This window comes from Dinoponera quadriceps, unplaced genomic scaffold (assembly GCF_001313825.1).
Source record: "Dinoponera quadriceps isolate SergipeBrazil2010 unplaced genomic scaffold, ASM131382v1 scaffold6073, whole genome shotgun sequence".
Classification (NCBI taxonomy): domain Eukaryota; kingdom Metazoa; phylum Arthropoda; class Insecta; order Hymenoptera; family Formicidae; genus Dinoponera; species Dinoponera quadriceps.
This window is the reverse complement of record NW_014561846.1, coordinates 281,726-301,495: the sequence shown is the minus strand read 5'-3', so window position 1 is coordinate 301,495 and position 19,770 is coordinate 281,726. Positions and strand designations below refer to the sequence as shown.

The 19,770-nt window shown below is 35.6% G+C and overlaps 2 protein-coding genes across 2 annotated transcripts; both read right to left on the bottom strand.

The window, feature by feature from the left end:
* Positions 1-6,354: 6,354 nt before the first annotated feature.
* LOC106751026 (venom acid phosphatase Acph-1-like) lies at positions 6,355-8,510 on the bottom strand. Its single transcript, XM_014631770.1, has 6 exons — positions 8,358-8,510; positions 8,167-8,277; positions 7,623-7,891; positions 7,063-7,346; positions 6,643-6,848; positions 6,355-6,510 (listed from the first exon to the last, which is right to left on the bottom strand). Exons 1-6 carry the CDS (start codon positions 8,508-8,510, stop codon positions 6,355-6,357), a joined length of 1,179 nt encoding a protein of 392 aa, XP_014487256.1.
* Positions 8,511-9,906: 1,396 nt separating this feature from the next.
* On the bottom strand, positions 9,907-13,947 carry LOC106751033 (venom acid phosphatase Acph-1-like). The gene is made up of 7 exons (XM_014631777.1): positions 13,860-13,947; positions 12,240-12,363; positions 12,046-12,156; positions 11,403-11,668; positions 10,753-11,036; positions 10,334-10,539; positions 9,907-10,176 (listed from the first exon to the last, which is right to left on the bottom strand). The coding sequence occupies exons 2-7, from the start codon at positions 12,360-12,362 to the stop codon at positions 10,015-10,017; spliced, it is 1,152 nt and encodes a 383-aa protein (XP_014487263.1). The 5' UTR covers position 12,363; positions 13,860-13,947; the 3' UTR covers positions 9,907-10,014.
* Between the last annotated feature and the right edge of the window lie 5,823 nt (positions 13,948-19,770).

Below are 19,770 nucleotides of genomic sequence, written 5' to 3'. Positions count from 1 at the left end.
CTGATCTGCACAATTTTTGGAATGCTTCTGACAGTGTAAAACAAAATAATTGAAAAGTGCATATTCGTTTGTTTTGTGCAAGCTACAACTTGCGATAAAAATAGAAGAGGATTTTTTTGTAGAACAAAATCACTTTGAATTTTTTAAGTAGCACCACAATTTAAAAACTTTAAGTGGCTTACAAAGTTACAATTATTTTTATTAATGGATATTTATGAAAGATATATGTTTACAATGCAAAAACGGTTCTTAGATAACTTTCAGTGCTTATATTTATGTTTTTAGTCAGGGTCGATCACATAACTTTTCCTCTAGGATGGGAATGTGAAAAATGAAAATTTTCTAATGAAATCGCGACACGTAAAATTCGTATCAGACTACGGATTGGAAGTTGAGATTGAATTTGGTCAATCAGTGTAAAATTAACTCGAGTTTAATGAAATTTAATGAACTTTCAGATCTGATACGGGCTTAAAGTAAAATGTATAAGTTTTGGTCTAAAATAGGTATTTAAGCCTTGAGAAATTGACCAGTCATAGTTGATTATTTTTCTCACATTTGACTGTGATTGGTCAATTTCTTAAAGCTNCCCCCGTCAGACCCCGTTTCATGCGATATGCCGAAATGTGTGCTTCCCACTTAAAAATACCGAGAGTTCAGGTAGCGAGATATGGCCTTTGCCTATAGGACCGTTCGACGAAAGTTCGCGCGGTAGTCAATCAACATGCCGTTTTTCCGTAAGAACTAGACGTTTAATGGCTACTGCCCGAACTTTCGCCACGTGGCAAGCGTTGCCGCGTCCTATGGGCAGAAGCCAGTAGAATTTTGAATATCGTAGTAGATACCGGACGAAACAAGGAAGTTTCCGGTGAGCGGCTGGCTCGTCTCTTCACAGGAGAGAGCGAGGTTCGATAGAATTATAAGAAATGATTGAGGTGAGAGTACACAAGACGTTCTAAAAGTTCTCAATTTATTATTGAACATTTACTTTAATAAAGTGTTGAGTGATTTATTGAAACAATAGATCAATATATTGCAACTTACATTACGAGGAGGAGAGACCTATTGAGAAGGTAACTAGACTCAGACTTTAGTCTTGCGACTGCGACTGTGCGAGTATACAACAAACGAATCAAACGAGGATAACGACAGGATGGTAGGATCAATCCGTGACAAAAGAAACGGACATAACGGAAACGAAAAATATACAAACGCAAATATTAACTTCACCAATTCCGATCGGCGGGAGCGAAACACGTGGGAAAGAGAATAAATAACCGGGAAGAGAAAAGAAAACCAAGAAACACGATAAACGAGGGGGTGAATGAAAGAACATGCCACACGTGCGACAAGACGAAGTTTTTCCATCAAAATTCTGACAAACGTATAGTGAACACATAGAATCGCGACACTTTATAAACAACAACGACGAGTATACGCATGGTTAATTTTAAATATATAGTGATTAAGTGCGAGTTCCGCAAACGAGGAACTGATGTACTATAATTGTCCGTTAGACGCGAATTTATGATGTATTGGCGACCAATACATGGCGACGTGCGGTAGATGAAAAAATTCTCGATAAATTCGATCACCCTTTGTCACTTAATAAAAAAATTCAAGATACGCTTTGCCTCATTTATGAAGATTGATCAAAAGAAATTCTTTTATAACGTTATTTGAATGGTCACACATCAAACAAGGATATAACAATTTTAATGGCATCATATGACAATTCACATAAAATTATTTGTTCTGTGGTTCAAAAATTCTTGAAATTTTTGCTAATAGTCGCCAGCATTTTTAACGATTTTTAACGATGGTTTAAAAACTCAGTGTTGAAAATTATGGAGGTAATAGCTGTGACTATTAAATCCCAATTAAAAATATTTGCAAAGGGTCAAGCAGCATGTCAGAGAGGCTGAGTGGAGGCAGCTGCACGTCGTAAAAGAAGGCAAAGCTGCTCCAAAATTGGAGAAAATTGTCGAAAGAAATGTCTTAAAGAAGGCTTTTTGAGGAAACCAAAAAAAGAGTATTTTAATTATCGCTATTTAAAAAAATATCTTGTTTATTTTTAGCTTATTTTATTTCCGATAAACGTGTGAGTTATAAAATTATCCTTGATTTTTCTGTTTCCGATGACTTTGAGATGACAGTTATCACTTTTTTTTTTAGCAGAGGCAGTACCTTGAACTACATATTATTGAACGTAACCTTTCGACTTAAAGAATATTTTTTTTTTTTGTAAGACGCGACTAAATATACACGCAAAGTTAATATCACTTTTAGTTAATAAAAGTTACCTTTGTTTCCGAGTTTTTGCGATGTACTGTATCCTTATCTTTAATACATTTTTTAAATGTGTTTCATAAATATACGATAAAGAATCATTTTGACGGTGAGTTTAACTTTCATAACATTAACGTTCATGTAGAAAAGGAATGAAAGATGTTAATCTTACGCAAAATCTTCTCTTGTTAGTCTTCGGCCGCAAGTAGGATAACGGCAGCGAATCCATCCAGATTGAAACTAATACCGAGCTAATAGCGGCTGTTAGGATAGTGAGCTTTGGATAATTATCGTCGTAAGTGTCCTGTCGAGTTATACGTCGACATGATAATTTTTGCGCGGATTTCACGAAATTCCGTCATTTCGGACGGATCTGGCATTCGGGAGCAGCAAGCGTTCGCAATATTTTTGTCGCAGTTTCTGGCGGTTTCGAGTTTCAACGCACCCGATCATTAAACGTCATAGTCGCAACACAACAGGCAAGATAATATCGCCGCTGTGCGTTCTATTCCTTCGAATGAAATCTGCGGCGGTGGATTCGCCAGCCTCCATACTCCCCCTCCCCCTCCCGCCCTCTCCCCCATTCCCTCGACCCTTCCCTGATCCTCCCATCTACGAGATCTGAGAGCAATGTTGCTAATTACTACATACCACCGAATGCGGCATAACCCGCGACCCATGAATTCCACTGCGCTGTAGCCGGCGGTGTACAGTCGCAAGAGTCAGTTTTCATCCGTGTAATTTGTGGAAATTGCGGTTTCCTATGAGCGCGAAGCGAACTGATAATGCACTACCGAATGAATGTCAACCAAGTGTGTGTGTGTGTGTGTGTGTGAGTGTGCATGCGTGTGTATATGTTGCATGCGTATGTATGTACAACACTTACATTATTTAATACGTTCACATATGTGATGTAGTAAACACTTATTTTTCAACTCTTAACTGCATAGGATACCCGCTTGAAAGTTTGCGGGAGAACTCAAGCAGGGAAACAATCTTCGAAAGATGAATTTAAATCGATTGTTATAAAAAAAATGGCACAAGGTCTTCAAAACGTTACTTGGAAAGTAGGAAAAGCATGTGATCGAAAGTACCGGAAAAGTCGTAAAAAAAGTAGATTCTTGCGAAGGTTCCTTCTATAAACTACCCAACCAGTGAGCGTTTTCATAAGAATATGTGGAAAAATCTGTTTGATTAAAAAAATATGTTCATTTCAAATTTGCAGAGATATTTCTCCGACGTTGCGTGTTAGATCGAAATTGCATGTGTGTAAATGCATGTTTCCTTCCCCTTTTTGCTCCCTTTTCTTTTTCTTTTGTTCTTTTTTTTAATAACATCTAACATCGTCATGGTTTTACGAGTTTTCGCACGCGGCATTGATTAACATGATGGGGCAGCATGGGCAGCATCATTGTAGGATGAAGTCGTAAATACGGGGACCACATGGCTAGTGCTACTTCTTAAAATGAAGAAAAGCTGCGACGTGTGGACGACGATACGGGTGTGCGAGAGGATATCGGTCAGTAAAAAGTATATACCAGTTTCGTACTCGTAATATGTAATCGAAGTTAAAATAATACTATAACCCACGTTAACTTAATATATTCACATGCAGCATTACTATAGTTAAATTTTTCGAATTGCTCAGCAATATCATACAACAACATATATTGTATTATAGATAGTGTATATAAAAAATCTGTTAAAAAAACTCATCAATTACTGATGAAATTCTTTCAAATCTGTTAACGTAAAAAATATCATATACTTTAATGAGATAAAGACATTGGATTATTCTGTATGCAAATATGCCGTTTCTTCGTTAGGTAAGAAATTTAACGACCGTAATTTGTCGAATGGATGCATATTTATTTTATAAGTATCGTAACAATCCACTTTCCAGCGAGCCAGCGGAAAGCTTCCGACAGATGTTATATTCTCCGTTCTACCAAAGGTATGTATATTCCAAAGAGCATAATTTAAAGAAGTTTCTCAGGGTTGTCGCGCGAACTAACGCGGCAGCCAAACGAAAACCTAGTTTGAATGTAAGAATATGTAAATGATAGGAGCTGCTAGGTGAGTTCATTATAACCGGTACTGCGACCACAAAATTGTTCGCGGGCGAACTTTTGTGAATGGCAGTTAATTATAATTAATTCCTTATTGTCTACCCGACGGCTCGTGCTAATTCCTTGCCGCCGACGAATCGCGCATGCGACGCTACCATGGAGTTTCAGTTAGGACTCTCTTGTGCAGACAAATTATTATGAATGTTCAATTAAATCGTGCATTTTGCAGCCAAGTTTCGCACGAAACGGTTCTTTCGTTGAAATTTTGCGTTTCTCTTTCTGGGAACTTAAGGTACTCTCTATTTAGCTCTATTCAATACTTTTATAGACTATCTATGCGTGAAAAAAAAAATCACGCGTTTCTCTGTTTTAAAAGAGAGGGAAAGGAAGGAACGCGCGAGAGAGCAGCGGGAAAGGTAGAAAGAGGGAATACAAGTATAGAGAAACTGTAGTTGAAAAGAACTGTAGCTGGTCTCTTCTGTGGCCTCAGGACACTTCTCCATTGCGAACATTTTGCCAGCTACTACACTTTTCCGTCCACATTGCGATCGTCTGGCACTAAAAGTCCGCAAATTCCCCCCGCATCAAAGTCCGAAAAATGCGCGAAACGAAATTTTATGAGAGCAGGCTAGCAAAATTTCGCACCAATTTTACCGTCAATTATTAAAAAGTTCCAGTCTATAACAACAACAAATTACCAATTTGGGAAAATATTTATATTTTTCTCTGGAACGTTTCGCGCATTGCGTTAACGTATGCGTGCGTGCATGTATGGAATAACGTATTTTCATCGGCGGTTTGAAATTGATTTAATTAATTAGCCCGCCTTTTCATCGGCGTAAATATAATCTAACGGATGTTTAGCGACGCTCGATCGATGTGATTAATTTGATCGTAGTGTTACGTCGGCAAAGGACAATGCAACTAGGATTCGATGTAAGTGCCTCGACACTCTGTGTCCGCAATTAGAACGATTTCGCGAGTTTAATTCTGGAGAATTAGGAGTGCGGAACTGGTTCTTCTCGTCCGGGCAACTCTCGGAAATTTCAAGAGTTTATCCCGAAGGAGCGAGGGAAGGATTACAGGAGAAAAAGGGATAATAGAAAAGGATGGTCCGGTACGAAAGAAAAGGGGAAAAAGGGAGACGAAGTTCGTCTTTAGAATAGCTGAAGCCTTCTATTCTCCCGACGAGGAGTTCTGTGATAATTTAAACAATTCAGAGAACGATTGCTCTAATACTATGCTCACACACAAAAATCTATATTGTATATTTATATTGTATTGTATCTATATTGTACGCTGTACTCTCCATACATTTTATAAAAAAATGTCTCTCGTTTCACGTGGCTTATCCATACCGTCAAGTGCATAGGCTCTTCTTACAACCGGCAATAACAATAATAATACTATTAACGAGTATTTTATTATAAAAGAAAAACACAGACGGCGAATAGATTTCAAATATTGTCCATCGTGCGTTGACGTGAGCGTTAATAACAGCGAAATGGCGGAATTAAACCTCAACCGCTGATATCAGCTTACACAACGGCCAAAAAGATTTACCCTTAATGGAAGTCGGAGGTGTATCGTGAAACGGAAATGCGCGGTGTATAGGCCCAACGAATTGCCGGCGGTGGTGTGTGCGAAATAATAGGGTAATTGTTATGCCGCGGCACGGTAGGCGGAGGATCTGAGCTCGGTGTCCTCGATAAGACACGACTACGGGCATACTTAACGAACTTAACTTTCCGCGATCGCGCGTATGGGCATCTAGTTTTCAACGCTACGATATCGCGTATAATGAGGAAACGTAACGAAACGCTGCCATTCGGCAGATAGCACCGTCGTAATATAATGGCCGGTTAAAAAGATTATGGAAACTTACGAAGGCGAACTACTTGTTCATTGTTCGTACTTCGCAGTACGGTCAGATATAAAATAAATTGTTTTTACGTAGCAGGAATAATAATTGTCACGTCACGTGAGAAGATCGTTATTAGTAAATAGCAATCGTCAGCGGGCATTTAGGATCTTCGTGCGTCGCAGTCGTCGCCGATGTCAAACGGATAAATTTCTCGAACGGGCAAAGCACATCGCAGTTGGGAATTCTTACTGGCGATAGAACTGATGGTATACCTAAATAATGTAACACCTGGAAAAGTGTAAATTACGCGTTATTGTCACTCGTTAATCGACGTGCGCGGGCGGACGAAACAACGAGACGTCACGTGTAACATCAATCGCGAAAGATGCGAGATTGTCGTAACAACGATTTTACACTTACTCGAACGAAATATTCGCCGTTCTTTTCGCGCAGCTCTACGATGACGCTGCTTGTAAATGCCGGGATTTTGTTATCAAATATACCCAAAGCTCGCAAAAACGCGAACACGTTTACGTCATGTGCGGAAAAGAGATTGATCTTTCTATCTGATAAAGTTCCATTTATCACTCCATTCATGTCTTGAAGTATTTTGTATAACAATATACCTAAAAAGGAATACACGCGTATCTTGAGAAAAAGAAGTATAAAATTTATGAGCAGTTTGGACTAGATCGTGTAAATATTAATTATTCAAAATCTCTCGTCTAGTTGGAATAATTAATTGAAATTTTCATAATTGGTATGATCGCAAGATTATTTCTATTAATCTTTTGTAAAATTACAATTTGTAATATTCGTACACTTGTGACTTAAACTTGCCTCCATTAAGTCTAATGAGCTTGTCATTGTAGTTGTATAATTTATATTGGAGCATTGCTGCATCGAAAAGTCTGCCGCTTGGAAACACGTCGTGGGACCATTTGGGTAAACTTAGGTTCATAGATGCTTGTATGCTCAAAATATGATACAGAGCAGAGAGTTCATAAACACCACTAATATTTCTTCCTACATATTTTGACAAATCTTTTATCGTGTCATTAAACGCTTCTATTTCAGCTATCACTGCATTACTGTGTAATATGTTGATGTAAGTTTCACGATACCTATCAAGAAAGAAATTAAGAAGAATTAGAATCTCACGATGTTTCAAGAATTCCTTTAATTTATATAACATTAAAATTATACCCCAAGTTGCAATAAGATTATAAGACATACGTGGGAAGCGAAGTTTCATAAGCAACGAAAGACTAAAACGAATTTAAATTACAATTTTTTCTATTCAAGCGACTGATTAATCGAACAAACGTCGCAACTTTTATTTACACTGAAATAAATGAGAAACATACGACTTTTTTGAAAAAAAAAGAGCAATTACTTACTCTTTACAGTTGTATGGAAACAATAGACTATCTTGAGATGAACTAGTATAAATCGTATCTACTGGTTGCCAAGATAGATTCTCATTCCATTTTTGTCTGCTGTCAATTGGCGGGTAAAGTGCCGCAAGTATCACTTGCAGAGTCATCTTAGTCCTGGGAAGTACCGTACTACGCGCGTACACATTTGGTGGATAATATATATTTCCGAGAAAATCATTATACCATTTTCTTAGTAATTGCCCAAATAGAAACGCTCTTCTCCTGCCAGCCTTCGTAATAACGCATTAATAATAAAGATGAAAAACAAAGAAACTACAATTATGTTATTAATAATTTTCCTAAAGAAACGAGAGGTCTGCAATTTTTACTATCTGCAATTTATCATCTGCAATTTTTACCATATATTAACTCTAATTTTAAATTTCTCGAAATTATTTCTGTAAATACATGACTGTGTAAGTACTTTGACGTGCGTTATGTCTAATGATTTAGATGTAAAAATATTAACAATCTGGCGCAATGTAATATGTAAGTCGAACATTACCTGAGTTAATTGGCCGTCGTTGTATGGGTAGTCATCGTGATTTATATATGGGTTGTTTGGATACATAAAACTGAAATCATTGTCCAATGTCCGATCGCCGTGTCTGAATACCTGAATATTTCAATATAACTTGTCTTTCTTAACCTTGATAAGATATATTTTTATTTATAAAATTATAGTTTCTATCTCACCATGCTGATGAGTCGTAATTTCGTGCCTGGAAGATTTACATCATAATCATTTCCCCTTTTTTCCAAGCTAAATTCATCTTTTTGTATTGCGAATACATTGGAATAAAATATCAGAACGATAAAATAATGCACATAAAATTTGACATTTGCCATTTTTTAAGTTGATTATTAAGTTGATTAAGTTGAAATTAACTTTATATATTTTCTAATGCGCGATATAACTTTCTATAAAAAATAAATCATGAGATTAATTATAATAAAATTAATTAAATTATAATATAATAACGCACAGCGTTATACTATCGTGAAATATTCATACGTACGAGTCAGAAAATAAAATATAAATAGGTGTGATGTCTAAATTTTAATCGACAAGACTAACCATTAAAACGGAACAGTGCGACTTTTATTTGGAGACATATCGAGGCGCAAATGGACTAGAAAAATACAAGAAAAATACAAAAAAAAAGTAAACACGAAAATAAACGTGAAGATAATGGTAGAGATAAAGCGAGAAAGTAATAGGAGAAAGAGAATTAGAATAAAATATAAAGAAAACTGAAAAGATAGAACGATGTGATGATTACACCAAAATTTTAATTAAATTTAAATAAGCAATATTGCCTATCATACGATTCGGTTTTGGTTTGTGGACATATTGTGACAAACATATACATACTAAATGGTAGAAGAAACGTGTAACTACACGAGATATAGAAATTAAGATGAAGATGAAACGAGAGAAAGATGAGGAGGAAAAGTGAGGATGGTGTATAAAAAGTAAAAGAGGGTGGCGGGTGTCATTACGCGGCCGAAAGGTAAAGTAGGTAACTGTGCCGCGTGCCATGTCTTCGTCAAGGTACATATTTGGGACATCTACGAGACCATCAGCGGATTTTCAGGAGGGTCAGTTTTAATCTTATTTACACATGATGTAACTTTATTATACAGGCAATATTTTAGATATATATGTTTAGCACTTGAAAACGTTTCTATGAACACACGTGAAATAAGTTTCTATAAACACATGTCCGTATTTGATTTTGTTCCTCTTTTATAGGAAGTTTATAAGAATTCTTGTTATTAATTAACGGCTAAGTTAATTTAGAAATTAACAGCTAAACTATAATTTTTTACTTCCGCTTGATTGTTGATTATCAAGTTTCGAACATATCGGAGTAACGACTGGATACGTGATGTGGAGCAAGCAGATCGATGATCAGACAGCAGTTTGCAAGCTCGTATTGAGACGAAAACCAGTTATTCCGAACACTTCTTGTGAAGTTAGGCAGGTACAATTCATTAGAAAACGAAACTCGCTATAATTCGGAAACGAAATTAAATACGATATATGTTTGTAAAAACCTAGATTTTATTAATATTATGTTCAACCGTTAAATCTACTCTCGAAGGGTTTTTCACATGATAAATTACATGCACTGTCCTTTTTTATTTGCTTCTTTTTATTTGAAAATGTATTTTTTCTAATTACTTTTACGGAAATCTTATAAAAGTTCTAAACTTTTTTGAGCATGGTCCGATTAAATAATTTGTTACATGTAATAACAAAAAAGATACTTTCCAATTTGTTTGGACTTAAATTTAGATATAGACTTTAGAATGTGTGTTATATTATATTATATCGTATATTACGTTCTTATAGATGATCTAAAAGCGTTCTCGGGCATTTCGGATTTTCTTCATCCGTTGCGGTTGCTGCTAATCTCAATTTGACGAATTTATCGTACGGACATAACATATCGCAGCCAGGAATGCGCACTTCGATCATTTGAGATGGATCACCCAAATAACGTAACACCTGCAAATGGAAAAGATGTTATTGTTATTGTTCGTCAATTCGCGCAATGTATCAGATCGCGTTATCGTATATGTGGACAACTTAAATATCCCGTGCAATATAAGTGGCGGGAAATTCGAATATGACATAAGCCGTGTTAGAACGATGTCGCACTTACCTTGACAAAATAATTATTGTCCTTCTCGTGCAATTCTACGATAACGGTGCTTGTAAACGACGGAAAAGTGTTGTCGTATATATCTAGAGCTTTAAGCATAGCGACCACGTTAATATCATGTGCGGAGAAGAGGTTGATCTTTCTATCTACTAAAGTTCCATTGATCACTCCCTTCATATCTTGGATCATTCTGTGTAACAATATGCCTAGAAAGAATTGCATGTGTGAAAATCCAATAATCAATCACACAATATTCGTAAGCGTTTGGTGGTACTAGATTAAATGCAAGTTGTTCGTTTAAATCTTTAGTGATATATTGGGACCAATTAATTTAATTTAAATTAATTTAAATTTAATCGGTATAATTGGAAAATTGTTTCTATTAATCTTTAGTAATTAGGTTTTTGATTTAAATTTACCTCCATTAAGTCTAGTGAGCTCGTCATTGTAGCTCATTAAGTTATAATAGAAAATAGCCGCATCGAACAATTTACTCTGTAGACATTTATCTCCCGCCCAGTCGGGCAAAGGTAAGCCCAAGTACTTTTGCGTAACAAAAGTGTTAAATAGAATAAAGAGGTCAAACGCGCTGGTCATATTTTTCCCTGTATACTTTGACGTCTCTTTCATTAAATCTTCATATTGTTGTATTTGCGCTATCACTTCTGGGGTTTGTTCGATTTCCGACAGCTTTTGTTGGTATCTACCGGGATAAAGAGACAGAGTGAAAAATAAAAAAAGAACGTTTCAAGATGATGCGAAGAAATAATTCGAATAATTCAGAAGTACGATATTACAATTCTCACGACAAGATGTCCGAGATAATCTTTATTAAATCTATAATATAGGCGAGATTATCGTGAAATAAAATTCTTGTTGTTTAATTTTGAAAATTGTAAAGATAAATCTGAAATAGTTTAAGTTACGACAGTTAGTTTTATCCAAGCGCCTGGATGAAATATCACAATTTATTTAAAAAAAACATTTTCATTGAAACATTTGCGAAATGTAATGCACAATTTATCATTGTAGGTGTACATAGGTGGTTAAGCCTTAAAGGTTTACTTACTCGGGGCAGTAAGCCGGAAACAGCAGACCATCATTTCTAACAAACGTATATTGAATATTCACAGGTTGCCAAGCTAGGCTTGAATGCCACTTTTGAATACGTGCAGGAGGGTAAAGTCCTGCGAGGACTAACTGTAGCGTCATCTTAGTTCTCGGGAAAGACGTGCTACGCGCATGGACATTTGGTTGATAATAAACATCTCCGAGAAAATCATTGTATTTCTTCCTCAGTACTACTCCTAAGTCATATGCTCTTTTCTTGCCAACCTTTAAGATCATATAGGTGATAAAGACAAGGAAGAATACGATTAAGCTATTAATTACTCTTGCGAAAATAGAACTCGATAAGGAAATATCAACATTTCTGACGTATTAATGCAGGATAAATAATAAGAAGCTGAAAATGCGATATACGCAAGTACGTTGATGTATCAATAATTTTTAATATTTTAATTCTTGAAAATATTTATTTACTCTAGTAAATAATACACGACGCGTTCTACATCCAACGATTTTGATAATAAAAGGATTAACAAAATAAAAAATGTCAATATAAAAATAGGGTGTACACTGCGAAAGAATAAGATGGAAATAATTAACAATATTATGTAATATGTATTACGTTGTAGCAAGTCAGGTCTTACGTTAGTCAGCTGACCATCGCCATCAGGATAGCTATTGAAATTTTTGTTTGGGTCATTTGGATACGATTCTCCTAATTGTATTTCCATCGTCCGATCGCCATGTCTGAACACCTGAATATTGAAATATATAAGAACCTTGCATTTTGTCGATAAAACGTACCTTTATTTGCGCAATGCAAATTTTCGTATCTCACCGTGTTGATAAGTCGTAATTTCGTGGAGTCGTTTTCTGATTGTTTTGAATGAGCTTCCAATCCCGTGAATATGCCAAAACACGACATAAGCACGATGCTTAAGTGATATTGCAATTTTGCCATCCTTGAGGAATGAAGTGAAATCAAATGAATCGCACAGATAATAACTTTTATTTATTCGATTAAGGTTTCTGATTTTGCAACGCACAGAATGTGTTGTGTAATAATGCAAAATCATTTTAACGATTATCTATTTTATAGTTAAATTCAGTTTCGGAGTTATCTGTTACAAATACAATGTCACAAGCACATTTGAGTTAGCCGCCTTATCAATTTCGGAGGAAGTTTTTCCTTCAATTAGGTAAGAATTTTCTCTGAGAGCAATCTTTATGATATTTCATCTCTCTCTTCCTCTCTCACTCTTTTCCTCCTAATATTCTTTTTTTACTCTCGTTTCTTTTTTCCTACTCCCTCTCTTCCTCCTTTTGCCACTTTATCTCTAAGATCATTAAATGTGCGATTACTATGTAGCGTTATAAATAAGTTATTTCTCGTGAAATAATTAAGAACCCATTATAAACGATTATAATTAAGAAGCCATTATAAAATATCATGTCTATTAATTTATAGTAATTTTTATGATATCGTTTTTCTAGTATTATCATTATTCAATAATAAATATTATCGAAGTAATACTTATTATCAAACGAAATAAGTCGACAATAACTAAATATGACAATAACTCAATTTGTTAGATTAAAGTAGCATTAAATTACTTTTGGCGGTAACTTTGCTTTTAAACGGAATTATTTTTGTAGCTCCGTTCATTGTTCAAGTCGATTATCAAAGATTTCTTCGCTACGCTCAGCTAAGAAATCTGTTATTAAAAAATCATGTGGCGAAAATGTGAAACCTTGTATATATAGAGTGTGAAGGGACCGGTATAACCAAAAAAGAAAGTAAAGGAGTGAAAGAAAGTAAGTTCTCGTGTAAAAAATAAGTGCAGTGTCTAGAATACAATTTTTGTTATATGTGACTTAAGTTTCGAGATAATTAATTTTAGAAATTGAAATATTAGTAATGCTCTGTCATTCTTAATACTCTCCAACAACTTTTATGATACATAAGGAAAAAAGTATAATACGTCCTATTTAAGGTAATATAACTGGGAATAAAATAAATTATCGAAAAATAGCATGAAAAAATAATTAAAGAATATCTTTACCTTTCACCATAAGAGTAATAAATTTAATGATGCATGAGAGATGTTAAGAACGTCATTCAAGTTAAGAGAAAGCTAAATGATATTAATTTTTCAATTTTACGCGAAGAAGAGAGAGAGAGAATTCTTTCAATAATAATAATAATAAAAATAATAAAAGATTTTATTTGTTCTCCTTACTTTTACACGAAATACTTTATACTCTAATTTCAAATACTTTATATTCTAATTTCAAATAGCAAAGTGACGTTAGAGGACGTCATATAAACGGCAATATTACGTCTCTAACATCAATATGACATCAATATAACGTCCTCCGGCATTACTCTGCTACTTAGGATATCATCTTGTAATTCTCTATATCTATATAATAATTGTTTCAAATGTGCTTTACGTACTTGCAATGTTAGCTTTTGCTTCTGTAATATGTGAAACGTCGATGCTGTCTTCGAAGACTTGTTTTAAATCGAAACTTTTGCACCGTTTTTCCAGCGACGAGTCTTCGAAAGGAGTCTTCAACTTATGCGTGTGCTTATTTAGCCTGTTCCCGACCAATTGACTGTCGTACGAGTATCGCCTGCTATTTTTTAAAGTTGGGGCCGCGCCTCTTTTTCCCACTCTCTTAATTTGTCGCAATAGTGTTTTCTAAGTTTAGCTTACTTCACAAGATGACAGAAATTTCCTCATGCGTATATTTAATTACGGAACATAATGTGTGGTTAATTCAACTAAAGCCCAATATTAGTTAAGCATCTATAAAGTTATACTTTAATTTATTACAAAAAAATATTAAAAATTTTCTATATGTGTACTCTGTATATATATGAAGAATTGTTTTCCCTTTTTTATTTTAGCATTATATGTATGAGATTTAAAATGCTTAAGTAAACAGTTTGTAATGTGAAATCAATATTACTTTTACATTATAATTATTTATAGTGCAAAAAATAATAAAGTTTTTCTTTTAAATAAGAACCCAGTTAACACATTCAGTTGCTGTTATATAACTTTGAAATAAAAAATTATGTAACGAAAATGTTGTAACAGTCATATTACAATTTTGTAATTTTATTTTTTTTTGTATATGACTACCCATTTATTTTTATTTTATAATTTGTTCTTTTGTATATAATTATCCAGTGAACACATTCTGTTGCTATAATTTAGAAATAAAAATTTATATAACAAATATGTTATAATAGTTATACGGCAGTATTCAAGTTGCATTTTAAGTTTTTTACCTTATCTTTGGGTGTTTTGTAGCTAATGAAATGAAGCATCATCCGAAGTTGAACTTAAAACAGCCTTAAATATAATATATAATATTCGTGTCAGACACGTAGAAGAACTGTTGTCAGCAATGGTTAGTCGGCGACGAAGAAGCCGCTCTAATTTATATAAATTCCCGATATACTGTGAAATAATTTTACAGTAAAGCATGACAACCGCAACGACGTTAATTCTTCATTTGGTAGCCTTGGACATTCATGAAGTAAGATATTTAACATATAATGTTTCATAATTGACTTTGTGTAAAATAATTTCACAAACAATTGCACACACATATCGGGTCATGGTTACGATACACTTGTGCAAATTTCCTTTCTTCATCTGTAGGATACAAGTGAACATAAATTTTAAACAATTGTGCAGTTTTGCAATGATATTACAGATGTTAACATCATACAATTTATCAAAATATAAACACGTAAAAATTTACTCCATGTTCCACTGCAACATTTAACTTGAAGCAAAAAAATATTAAGATACATGTTTTAAAAAATATTAACAGAGATTGCTATCAAAAGTAAACAGAATTATATAATTATGTTAAATTAAAGTCACATTAAACTATTTTTGGCAGAAAATTCGTGGTTGAAGAATATTACATCTCTTTGATTTCCTACTTTTTCCTTATGGTTGTATATCTTATTAGTTGTTAAATTTCTTCGCCGGTATGTATCTAAATTAAACAAGGAATGCAATTTTTTTTCTCTTCTTTCACAACCTCCGCTATGTAATTGACGCGAAGATTGTTTGCTTTTCGGTAATTAGAAAACAGTCGCCCGAAACGGTTCAGTCGAAAGCTACATCTCACCTACTAGCGGTACTCCGTATTACATTAACGATACGTACCTGTACCTTACTTATTAGCATATGGCAATCTTTCTTATTAGTACGTTCGTATCCACCGGCAACTTATACTGTTTACTGTATCAAAAATAGTACAGAAACCAGTTGCAAAATGCGGAATAACCGGTCATTATGTCCACATCATGTATTGACATCTTGTCAGAGGTGAAATCACGATAAAGGATCATGATCTGCTACTTATCGCTATTTACGGTATCCCGTAACGCGTACTTCGAAAAAAAATGTATATTTATCATTTCAAGTAAGAAGTATCACGCCGCGGCCCGACGTGACGAGGCATTGCGACGCGGATCGAGGATAAGTAATTAAAATGGAATTCGACCGCATCGTAGTCGTTCCCGTAGAGGACGACCGACTACGACGTGCGTAGAACCGTCCGAATGGGAGCTGCGATTACAATTCCAGAATACCGCCACCGAACAGAGATCGAAAACCCGTTATATCCGCGTGCGCGCGCGCGGGTCAACTGCCAGCTCGAGAGCTCCTCCGCTTCTACCGCTTCCTGGCATCATCCCCTATCTCTCTTACCCCAATATCCGTACTTCCCTTCTCCTCTCTCTCACTCTTTTCCCTTCTCGCCTCACTCTCTCCCTCGCGTCGTCAGCTACAGCACTGGAATTCGAATTGTAATTTCTAACCGCGCGACTACGCACGAGCCATTACCTTGCCGTTTGAAATTCGTAAACGGATTGCGAATTCCCGGACTTCCGCGCGGCTCGCACTAAGAATCCATCGCCGGGTTACCGTGCCGAATATGCGTGATACGTGCCGGCGGAGGACCGGACGAGTTCTTCGTTTGTCGGCTCGTCTCGCGTCATATTTCGAGTTGCATCGACGTGGTATTCTCGTAATCCCGAATCGCGCGTCGAAATGCTTCCATCGGGCCTTCATAGCCTCGAGTCATTTTTGATCGCGAATGCATTCTTATCGGTGATAGAGCTGCCAACCCTCTCGACCGACTCTATCGTTTACTATCGTTTGCTATTACAGAGCTATTGTCGGCAACGTTATTGAGAGTAAGCGTTTTTGACTAGTAAAAAATGTGTGTTTAAAAGAATAAATATTAACACATTCACATTTTGATTATTAACACAAAACCATATGAAAACTGAAACATTTTCACCAAATGTAAACTAATGTGTCACGAGTGCAAAGTGAATAATCACGTGCATCTATATAGATAAGTTATGCCATTTAATATGACGTTCCTTTACTCCCCCTTTCTCGGCCACTATAGACCGTCGTGCAAGCTAATAGACTTTCCTCGTGGCATGATATAATTGTTGAATCACCCTTTCACGCAGCATTATGTATGTGATAAATTAATCATGTAACTTGCCGGAAATCCTTTCTGATATCGGATATAAAAGAATACACTCTGAGTGTTAAAGAAAGAATTCAGGATCAGGGAGAGAGTGGTGTGTTGATTAACCGATTAATAACAAGAGTTTAATTTTTACGCGGATTGATAAATTGCTCGAGTTAAAAGAGATTTTTTATTTTGACAATATGATTTGTGTGTGTGTTTATTCCGCGGTATTTTCGCGTATTTTCGCGCGATGCATACATTGTGTAAGGATAATCTTATCTGCACGTAAATAAGAAGTTATCTAATTTTATTACGGTAAGATTGCTTGTATGTACTGCAGTTTGACGTAATATACATGCGCCGTTTCGCAGCTTATATGAATCGGTCTTATCACTTTGCTGATTTCACAGCTTTAACGGTATTATGCTGACAATAACAGCTATGCTAATGATATATCTATACCAGGTTGCTAACGCGTTCCGTGATGCAAGGCTTTCCGAAGATTCAACTTGTCGAGTTTATACCTATGTTTATAGAGTATAATACTTACAAGACTGGAAAAATCATTATCTTCTTTACAGAAAGGAAGAGCACATATGAAACTCCTTATGAAATAAAGAAAATACTTTTAACATGATAATTTAAATAATTCCAGTTGAAAGAAAATTCGAATACAAATGGCGTATTATAAAACATATTAAAGATGATGCTATCAAAAAAATAATTTAGCCTGTTAAAATATTTTTTTTTTTCGATAAGTGCGTTAATGATATTTTCCTTTCACATCTCATGTGGAAAAACTGCTTTTATATTAAAAAGATAAAAAGTCTGGAAATAATTAGCTTAAATTAATCCTGCGTAATAATAGCGATAATTATATTTGAAGTTTTCGAACATTCATTTATAACGGATTTATCTGTTTATCAATAACACGGTTTAATGAGTAACTGGCCAAATGGCCTCGTAGCTAAGCTAATTGTGAGATAAATTTTTATTTACACACTAAATACTATAAATAATAGCGCATATGTATATGCAGACTAAATTAGCTAAAATATTGAAAACGAAAGTCACCCTGCATTCGCGATAAAATCAATATTTCAACTTGTGTGAGACATTTTTTACCGATAACGGATGTTCAATAAAAATAAAAAAAAATTGAAATCTCGCGTAAAAATTTCCGATAAGTGGTCCGTAATAACATTCTTCTGTAGTACTTTCACACTCAAATCATTTGATTCGGAAACTATGCAACCTTAGTCTATATTTCTTAATATGTCGTTTTCTTCTTTGTTCCTCAAGGGATTACCTCCCAGTCGGTTATATTATAATTTACTGGACATATCGTACATTATTACCGTGTATTTGATAAAGGTGAGGCTTTCTAATTTATGTCTTGTGGTTTTTCTTACTTATTCGCATTGTGAATATCTTTCGGCGAATGTCTCGGGAGAATAAAGTACACTTCGACAATACAGCCGAGAGAAAAAGAGAACGGGTCATTGAAAGGAAAGGAAACTCGAATGAATGGTCGCGACGAAAATGTCTGGCGAGGCGGCCGCGTTTATCATGGACCACATTATAAAGTAACGTAGAAGAGACCAACTAATGGTGCAGGGCAAGTCGAGAGTGGAGTTAATTCATCCGCTGCAATGCCTACCCTTGCCGGCAACTCGGCCTCATCAAGATTTCAAGGTAACTTCTTTCTTCTTCCGGTCATCATTTTAAGCCCGTCCTTCGAACATGTTGCGAACTTTCGTAACAGAATTCAATCTACGTTGCAGACTCTTCATTAGCGGCGTAAAATAATAAAATGCATTATTAAATGTTCTTCAGTCTTTGTCTTTACTGAAAAAGAAAAAAAAAGCGAATCTTATCTGACGTCGAGGGAAAGAAACAGCTGACTAATATGCCGCGCGAATGATTTCAGGACACCGACACTGATGCACGAATAAAATGAACCGTGTTGAATAAACGAACTTCGGCCGCTTTCCCGTTCTAATTCTCGGTAGTCTGGAGTAGCATAGTTTTAATTAGCGACTGCCGGGCTTACGGGTTTCTAAACTGATTCTAACTTGTCAGCGGGAAATGCCGTGTTCGCGAGTCGTCTTGCGGACTGCGAGCGGAATTAATCCTTCGGTTAGTATGCGACCGGCGAGTCGCTTGTTACAACATTAGCGGCAATAAGCGGCGAAATATTATGTAAAGGTTGACATATTCTCCTCTCGACCCTTGCTGGTGGGCTCGCACGGCCTGCTATCTTCGTCACCGACGACGTATATCCAACGCTGTTGAACTTTCACGCCACTTCGCATGCCGCTGCATAAACATATAGTCGGCCCGATTTAATCCGTCGATGGCAGATAACGTCGTGCGCAATTCTCCACGTGGCCCGAATGTTCCCTAAACTCTCAGCACCTCTTCTCTCGTCGGCGGAGATGCGTATCCTGATGTATTTAGCTTAACGAACAGGATCGTGCATCGAGGAACGAAATACCGCTCGCGAGATTTGCATCGGCAGTCGTGATCCAATATTTTCCAATGCGTATGGGGATTCATTCAAATTTGAGCGTTCATTTATTAATAATAATTAATATTAATTGAAATATATCAATTATTTATGTGAATTATTAATAGACTACGGGAATTTATATTAGATAAATATCAATCAACAATAACTAAATAAGTAAAATTAGTAGGGATAAAATCATAGCAGCAACATTATAAATGAATAGATGGAATAGAACGATTTAACAGCACCTGTCTCTTATTCCATGAAAATTTGCGAAATTCGATCGCGTCTGCATTATTTCTAGCCGAGAAGATCGTAACAGTTTTCTCTGTTA

What these genes read in the sequence shown, in the direction of transcription:
- LOC106751026 (XM_014631770.1), bottom strand. Translation starts at nt 8,510, where the DNA reads ATGGCAAATGTCAAATTTTATGTGCATTATTTTATCGTTCTGATATTT. An exon ending in TTTCCATACAACTGTAAAGA is followed by an intron (nt 7,347 to 7,622) that starts GTAAGTAATTGC and finishes CTTTCTTGATAG; the next exon opens with GTATCGTGAAACTTACATCA. An exon ending in GCTCATTAGACTTAATGGAG is followed by an intron (nt 6,849 to 7,062) that starts GCAAGTTTAAGT and finishes ATTCCTTTTTAG; the next exon opens with GTATATTGTTATACAAAATA.
- LOC106751033 (XM_014631777.1), bottom strand. Translation starts at nt 12,362, where the DNA reads ATGGCAAAATTGCAATATCACTTAAGCATCGTGCTTATGTCGTGTTTT. An exon ending in GCGATGGTCAGCTGACTAAC is followed by an intron (nt 11,669 to 12,045) that starts GTAAGACCTGAC and finishes ATGATCTTAAAG; the next exon opens with GTTGGCAAGAAAAGAGCATA. An exon ending in ACAATAATTATTTTGTCAAG is followed by an intron (nt 10,177 to 10,333) that starts GTAAGTGCGACA and finishes TTCCATTTGCAG; the next exon opens with GTGTTACGTTATTTGGGTGA.